This window comes from Triticum urartu, chromosome 2, assembly GCF_003073215.2.
Source record: "Triticum urartu cultivar G1812 chromosome 2, Tu2.1, whole genome shotgun sequence".
Classification (NCBI taxonomy): Eukaryota; Viridiplantae; Streptophyta; class Magnoliopsida; order Poales; family Poaceae; genus Triticum; species Triticum urartu.
The window spans coordinates 647,820,208-647,828,370 of record NC_053023.1 but is presented as its reverse complement, the minus strand read 5'-3'; the positions used below and the strand labels follow the sequence as shown (position 1 = coordinate 647,828,370).

Sequence of the window (8,163 nt, the reverse complement as noted above, 5' to 3'; positions counted from 1 at the left end):
CGAATACTATCATCCTATATATCAATCTTTACCTCTCGACCATTTAGAGACTCCTTGTCATGTCCGTGATCTCATCCGGGACTCCGAACAACATTCGGTCACCAAATCACACAACTCATATAATACAATAGCGTCATCGAACGTTAAGCGTGCGGACCCTACGGGTTCGAGAACTATGTAGACATGACCGCGACACCTCTCCGGTCAATAACCAATAGCGGAACCTGGATGCCCATATTGGATCCTACATATTCTACGAAGATCTTTATCGGTCGAACCGTTATGACAACATACGTAATTCCCTTTGTCTATCGGTATGTTACCTGCCGCGATTCGATTGTTGGTATCTTCATACCTAGTTCAATCTCGTTACCGGCAAGTATCTTTACTCGTTCTATAATACATCACCTCGTGACTAACTCCTTAGACATTTGCTTGCAAGCTTATGATGTGTATTACCGAGAGGGCCAGAGATACCTCTCCGATACTCGGAGTGACAAATCCTAATCTCAATATATGTCAACTCAACAAACACCTTCGGAGATATCCTATAGATCATCTTTATAATCACCCAGTTACGTTGTGATGTTTGATAGCACACATGCATTCCTCCGGTATTCGGGAGTTGCATAATCTCATAGTCGAAGGAATATGTATTTGACATGAAGAAAACAATAGCAATAAAACTGAACGATCAATATGCTAAGCTAACAGATGGGTCTTGTCCATCACATCATTCTCCTAATGATGTGATCCCATTATCAAATGACAACTCATGTCCATGGTTAGGAAACCTTAACCATCTTTGATCAATGAGCTAGTCAAGTAGAGGCTCACTAGGGACACAGTGTTTGTCTATGTATTCACACATGTATTTAGGTTTCCGATCAATACAATTCTACCATGAACAATAAAAAATTATCGTGAATAAGGAAATATAAAATAACAACTTTATTATTGCCTATAGGGCATATTTCCTTCAAAATCTGTTGACAAGATTAGAGATGGCATTCGGTATATCAAAATTTCTTCCAATTGTATTCACAAGTTCTATGAAACTGGCCAGAACATTTACCATTCGAATGAAGATAGAAAGCTGGGAGTAGATATGCCCGTCCGTTGGAATTCAACATACATAATGCTTGAGAACTCTTTGTATTTCAAAGATGCATTACTGTGGTTTGGTAATAGGGATGGCACATTCAAGTCCAATTTTTCTCTAACTCATGATGAATGGGAAAAAGTTGCTATCATGCATGATTTCTTGAAAACTTTCTATGAAGTGACCAACATAATTTCCGGGACAAAGTATCCTGCATCCAATTTGTATTTCAAGTGTGTGTTCCTGGTGCAATCATGTCTCTTAAAAGCATCTAGTGAAAGAAAGAAGTTGATGGCACCAATGCTAACTCCAATGAAAGAGAAGTTTGATAAGTATTGGGCTGATTATAATGTATTTTTGTCTTGTGCTGCTGTCTTGATCCCCATTGCAAGCTTGCTTTTGTTAGCTACTGTTATGGAAAACTTTATGCCCCCGACGAGGCCGAACGCTGGGTGGATGAAGTTAAGAAAACTTGGTGAATTTGTTTGCCGAATATAGTGCTGCTGCTATTAGTGAAACACCATCAGATGGTGCTACAGACAGTAAGGGAAGTAGGGGAGATGATGCTGATATGTTCAATGACTATGAGAATTACATACAATCTCAACGCACAACTATAGAGAGGTCTCAATTGGATCTTTACTTGGAAGAAACACCTAGAAAATTGAATGACAAGTTGGATGTCTTGGAATTTTGGAGCAAATCATCTATGCGATATCCTCAGCTTGCTTCAATGGCTCGGGATGTTGTTGTTGTCCCCATTTCTAGTTTTGCTATGGAGCAGGACTTTAGCATGAGTCACACAGTTATAACGCCTAACCGAGCTTCACTTAAGCCTAAAACCATCGAGGCTTTAATGTTTCTGCAAGATTGGTATCGTTGGTAGATGTCTCGTAATGAAGGTACAATCGGGTGTGCTTTGTTGTTTCATATTTAACATCATGGTTACTCATGTTATCATTGTTTATTGTGTTGTTTGTTTTGTAGAAATGAGCACTGCGGGAGGTGGACCTTCAAGTTCTCATGCGGAGGAGTTATCTTTAGATTCAGTTTGTGTTCATTCTTTCTTCCTTACTATCTTGTGCACTGATATCATGTTACCATTGATTATATCTTGTTAGTTCATATCATTTCTCTCTTGCTTTGTTCCAGGAAAATGATTAAGTTATTATAGCTTGATGGAACAAGAAAGAGATGAAGTCAAAAGAGTCATCAACTTGTTTCTTCGTTATTTGATATGATGTTCTGTAATGAACTTGTCGGACTATGTTATGGAGTATGGACTTGCTATTATGTATTTTGTAACAGACTAGCTATTTGTTATCTTGTGAGACTATGTATTTATTATGTAGTATGGACTTGCTATTATGAACAAGAAATATGATGCTGTTATGTAATGATGTAACGGACTTGCCTTTTGCTATCTTGTGAAGAATTTATGTTGCTGTTATGTGAAGATTTCATATGTGTATATGCTGATGTTTGCTGGAAGCCTGGAATATATATGATGTTTTGTTCAGATAACATGTCTATAGTGTTGTTTGTTGGAATATACTATATAGTGTTGTGAAGAGTAGTTGTGTATATAGGCTGCTGTATATGTTGCTGACCTGCTGTTTGCTGGAATAGTGGAATGTATGTGCTGTTTTGTAAAGATCATATAGTATTGTTTGCTGAAATATATATGCTGCTGTGAAGATACCATATATATGCTGCTATTTTGTGACATATGATGTTATTATTCTGCTGTTTTGTAAAACGTTGATGTTCTAATGTGCTGTATACCAGGAGCAGCCGGGCTTTGGGCTTTTCATCCGGGCCGGGCTCGGGCTTATAAATCTAAAAAACTCTTGGGGGCTTTTTCCGGGCTCAGGTTGTAGCGTCGGGCTTTTAAGAGCCCGTCCCGAGAGATGCCCAGGTTACTCAACCCCAATTCACCACTTCCCCTGCCCGCCGCACGCACCTGCAGTCAACACCTACTACGCCGCTAACCTGTCCAGCGCCTCCACCTCCCTTCCGGCTAGGCATTCCGTCGAGCACCAGCCCCCGACCAACCGCCGCCGCCGCAGCCATGCTCCCCACGAAGCCCCAGCTATCTTCCTCTCTGCTCGCATCCACGCCGCTCTTTAACCCCGCATCCAATCCCAACCACGCCAAGCCAATCGCCGCCTCCCCCTCCCCCCGCCGCCGCCTCCGCATCTCCGCCGCATCCACGGCGGTTTCGCCGGGGGCGACGGCGCTCAGCCGCGTCGACGTGCTCTCGGAGGCGCTCCCCTTCATCCAGCGCTTCAAGGGCAAGACGGTGGTGGTCAAGTACGGCGGCGCCGCGATGAAGTCCCCCGAGCTGCAGTCCTCCGTGATCCGCGACCTCGTCCTCCTCTCCTGCGTCGGCCTCCGCCCCATCCTCGTCCACGGCGGCGGGCCAGAGATCAACTCCTGGCTGCTCCGCGTCGGCGTCGAGCCGCAGTTCCGCAACGGCCTCCGCGTCACCGACGCGCTCACCATGGAGGTCGTCGAGATGGTGCTCGTTGGCAAGGTCAACAAGAATCTCGTCTCCCTCATCAACCTCGCCGGAGGCACCGCCGTCGGCCTCTGCGGCAAGGACGCGCGCCTCATCACCGCGCGCCCCTCCCCCAACGCCGCAGCCCTTGGCTTCGTTGGCGAAGTCGCGCGGGTGGACGCCACTGTCCTCCACCCCATCATCGCCTCTGGTCACATCCCGGTCATTGCCACCGTTGCTGCCGACGAGACAGGGCAGGCCTACAACATCAACGCGGATACGGCGGCAGGTGAGATTGCCGCTGCGGTGGGCGCCGAGAAATTGCTACTGCTCACAGATGTGTCTGGGATACTGGCGGACCGTAATGACCCTGGCAGCCTGGTGAAGGAGATTGACATCGCTGGGGTGCGGCAGATGGTATCCGGTGGGCAGGTTGCTGGTGGAATGATCCCAAAGGTGGAGTGCTGCGTGAGAGCCCTCGCCCAGGGTGTGCACACTGCAAGCATCATCGATGGGCGTGTCCCGCACTCGCTGTTGCTTGAGATTCTCACAGATGAGGGCACTGGCACAATGATCACCGGCTAAGGTGTAAAATGCCTCCTTGGTACTTCCTTATGCCTTTCTGTTCATACTGCCAATCTGCCATGTAATTTATGCCAATGTAGCCTCACCTCATGATTGCAATAAGAGTACCTTCCTGACATTTGTGAACTGTAGGAGAGTAATGCTGACTGAGGTTGCATTTGATTTTGATAAAGCTTCTTTTGTTGGGCCGTGGTATGAGTTTTTGTCTAGCAAAGCAAGAATAGTAGCATCTGTGCCATTTCTTTTCTTAGTGATAAGCGTAGTTTTGCAATTCTGCATGACTGTAAATTCTTCCTTTTTTAAGCATAGTTCAAAATTTCCTATGGGATTCAGTTGCAAAGATTGTAAACTGATGTGTCACATATGTACTTGAATACATCTTGAAAATTCATGGGAAAGCTAGTATAGAAAATGGGTAGCTGGTGATTTCAGTAAGTTCCAATTTTTTGTTTTGTTTTTTTGCGGGAAGTAAGCTCCAATTAGCAATGTTGTTTCACAAAAATATTGCCTATGCTTTGAAGCCACTTAATGATAAAATCGTAAGCTTATAAATATTGTACACAAGTATTGTTTGGAACAGTAATATTGCTTGTGAGCCTTTTTACACATTCCTGGCTGTCAAACTGTGATGGCACAATAAAAGGAAAACTAGATATAAGGCCATCCATCACTAGGGCCTCTTGCAGTCTTACCGGAGCTAACCAAATTATAGTTTTCATGCCATGACATTCATGATCTCAACATGTTTAGTGTCAACATTTCTGTAGAAACAATGGTACCAACTGCAGTGTTTCACACAAGTCATTTCTTCATTCACATTTCACATATTTTTAGTGATCATTTTAGGTAATACAAGAGCTAAACTTTGCCTTTTCTTTTGCTCTTGACTTCACTACCCAATCATTCTAATTCCAATTAAAACAGTTACATTCTAGCATAGTATTAGCATTTATCTCAAGTTTACGTAGTATTCTGGCTTGGGTTGATCCTTTATATGTTGCTCAAAGGATATATAATCTTTCTCTTACTGAAGTAATTGAGTAAACGTTATTCCATGCTTGATTGAAGTCACCAAATGATATATTTCAGTTATGCACTTCTTTCCTTTTGATAGAGCTACTTGTCTGAGAGGCAGGTAAATTACATTCTTTACGATTTGATGAGTTCTGTCTCATCCTTCTCACTACAGTCGATGCTTGGTACACCCGTCTATGAAATTAAGAACACTCAAAAACATCTTTTCAGTACATAATTAACTACTCACTGCAATAGATAAAAATAGGTGGCGGGGGTGATTCACCATCTCTAAACCTTATTGAGAGCCAAAAAGAGTATGGCTGGAGTAGTCTTGTCAATAAGCATTGACTGACCTGCAACTGCATTTACCCACTGACCAGCTACAGGTTTTCATTCTGAAGGCCTCTTAACTTCAGCAGAAGGCCTTCCCTTTCCCTGGTCTTTGGCAAATACTGTATTAATCATGAAAGTTGCTAGTAATAAAAGATGCATGCACCAGCACTTTCTCCATATATCCCCCTTGTCGCTGCAGTAGTAAAATAATATAATCAGTGTGTTAAGCTATCTTAACATAGAGAACATTTAACATTCTTCTGTTAACTTTCTCCTGGGATGTCCACTGATCGGGCGTCGGGCCCTTGTAACTATCACCTCCTAAGTGGTTTGTACTCTCTCATCTTTTCAATGCAATGAAACGCAAAGATCCTTTTGCGTTTTCTTGAAAACAAACACATAGAGAACATTCAACATTCTTCTGTTAACACACTGCTGTTAAATTTCACATGTCCTGCCGAGGCTGCTCCTAGCATTGTATCCATGCACTGGTAGTCTTGGCAATTGCGGCGCCTACTTTTACTTTCTCTAGCATTCAGATTTACCTTACGTTTTGAACTTTCTTCATATACTTTAGAACTGTTGTTGAAAAGAAACTATGGATACAGAACCTGCTTTAACGTTGTGAAAATTGGAATGGAACAGTTTACAAGTGAACTGTGCTTTTGCTTATCACCAGACTAGTACATCTGCTATTTGTGTCCAGTATATACTGCTAAGTGTTTCTTTTTGGGAATATACTGGTTAGTGCTGTTCCATTATTCTATCCCTATGTTCAGTGGGCTGCTTGCTAGTGATACCTTTTGGTGGTAAGCATTGAATCTCACAAAAAAGATCCATCCCAATGGCCGACATTGGTTTTTGAGAATTCCTTCTGTGCCACCGAATAACACTACAATCCCTGATTTGCCACCGAATAATTTATTTTTTTTCCCGGAAGAAGAGCAACTCCTTATTCCTTCTGTGCAATCAAATTTTGAGTTTTCGTCCTTGCATACCATTAGTGCGACCATCTTGACAGTTTGGTATCTATTTGTCCATGCACTAGACAAGGGGACAATGATGGTGCTGATGCCATAGAAGGAAGAAAAATTCCAGACCTATTGACATGGAAGTATAGGGTTTTGTTGGTAAATCATGAAATGAAGCTATTCAGTGGTAAAATGATTTTTTCTTTCTGGCATTCACCTATTTCAGTCTGAACTTGCAGCCATGTACTATTGGTCAAGAATAAAAGAAGTTCATTTATTCGCAGCTTCCGCTTTATATTTTTTTTTCATGTGAACTGAAACCACGGATGCAATATCCATTCTACTTGGAACTCTTTCTAGGAATTTCTAAGCTAAAACCTTGACTTTACTCTTTTCTTTTCTTTCAGGTTTTCTTGTAAATTTTAAAGCGCCAGCCCAGGCGCAGAGCTAAGTGCAGCGTGATGGATAGAACTGCGGAAACCAAGTGGATGGGGAAAAGGACTTCGATTGAGCGCCGCTACGTCAAGGTCCAATTATGCTAGCCATGAGGATGCGGGAGACTGATATGGGTTTGATTCTTCTCGTCGGTTTCGACCACCATGTTGTCATGGGCATAGCATAGTGAACTCCACTCATAGCTAAAAAGGAACGGTGCCTGCCTTCTTTTCAGTATCTAATTACCGCATTCGTCGGAGCTCTTCCGCTGCTGCATCTCATTTGTTGGACGGGGATATGCTGAGAAAACGAAGGGCAAATCTGTGCCCACTGTGCTGGTCGCTGCAGAATCTATTCCCCATTATGTTGCCTGCTTGCTTTTCTTGTGTGATACTGAATAATACCGGTGTGCATCGTTTACCAGCATTGTTTATTAGTAAGTACGTGTTTAGGGTATTGTTTATTGCCTGTTGTAGTCTTTGTTACCGTCCGACCCGTGGAGCAATTTGAGCTTCCCTTGATTTTTCATCTCTGCATTGCATGTGGTCTGCTCAGTCTGGTCCGTCGACGTAAGTGGTAAAGTTGCATTTACTATGCACTCCCTCCGTTCCAAAATAGATGACCCAATTTTATACTAATTTAGTAAGTTAGTACAAAGTCGGGTCATCTATTTTGGAAGGGAGGGAGTAATCACTTGGGGCTATGTGCCTGTCTGTCCATGGCTGATACGTCGTTCGGTGCCGCAATGCCATCAGATTTGCAGTTCTCAAGTGTGCATCACGTTCTTCACAAATTAAACTTGGGTCTAACCATCTATTCAGAGGCCACGTGGCGCAGGGAATCGTCTCGTCGTATTGCCTGGTGCTAATGGTGTGTGTTCAGTTTGCTCAAGCGAAGATGCCAACACGCTCGAGACAGAACGGTGGGGAGGACCGGATCTTAAGCAGCCCATTGGAACTGATCGACGACAGCGAGTGGCGCTTTGTTTATAAGTAGACGTCGAAAAATTCTGTGCTTATCAGGGAGTATTGCGGCCTTAATTAGTCAGTCAGTACTGTGATGTCCCAATGTAGAATAAGCGAGGCACCACTGGCAAATTTGTTCGGCGCAAGCGGATAACCGCATTTGGTGACTGTGCGAACGAACATCCCTTGGATTCCACTCCGGAAATAACAACGATTCCCTGCCCAAACCCCTCCAAAACGCCTCACAAAACCGTT

At 43.3% G+C, this 8,163-nt stretch overlaps 1 protein-coding gene across 4 annotated transcripts; it reads left to right on the top strand.

Moving 5' to 3' along the window:
* The first annotated feature begins 3,015 nt into the window (after positions 1 to 3,015).
* On the top strand, positions 3,016 to 7,471 carry LOC125539427 (acetylglutamate kinase-like). 4 transcript variants are annotated; one of them, XR_007296859.1, is made up of 3 exons: positions 3,016 to 4,188; positions 6,586 to 6,695; positions 6,916 to 7,471. XR_007296859.1 is itself a non-coding variant. In XM_048702878.1 (2 exons), exon 1 carries the CDS (start codon positions 3,174 to 3,176, stop codon positions 4,185 to 4,187), a length of 1,014 nt encoding a protein of 337 aa, XP_048558835.1. In that variant the 5' UTR covers positions 3,016 to 3,173; the 3' UTR covers position 4,188; positions 6,916 to 7,471. The 4 variants fall into 4 exon arrangements, 3 of the variants coding, with proteins under 3 accessions (XP_048558835.1, XP_048558834.1, XP_048558836.1); XM_048702878.1 differs by lacking the exon at positions 6,586 to 6,695; XM_048702877.1 differs by lacking the exon at positions 6,586 to 6,695 and having other exon boundaries at positions 3,016 to 4,206.
* Positions 7,472 to 8,163: the final 692 nt, after the last annotated feature.

Bases quoted from the DNA above. Each gene is read 5' to 3' on its own strand.
- LOC125539427 (XM_048702878.1), top strand. From the start codon at position 3,174: ATGCTCCCCACGAAGCCCCAGCTATCTTCCTCTCTGCTCGCATCCACG.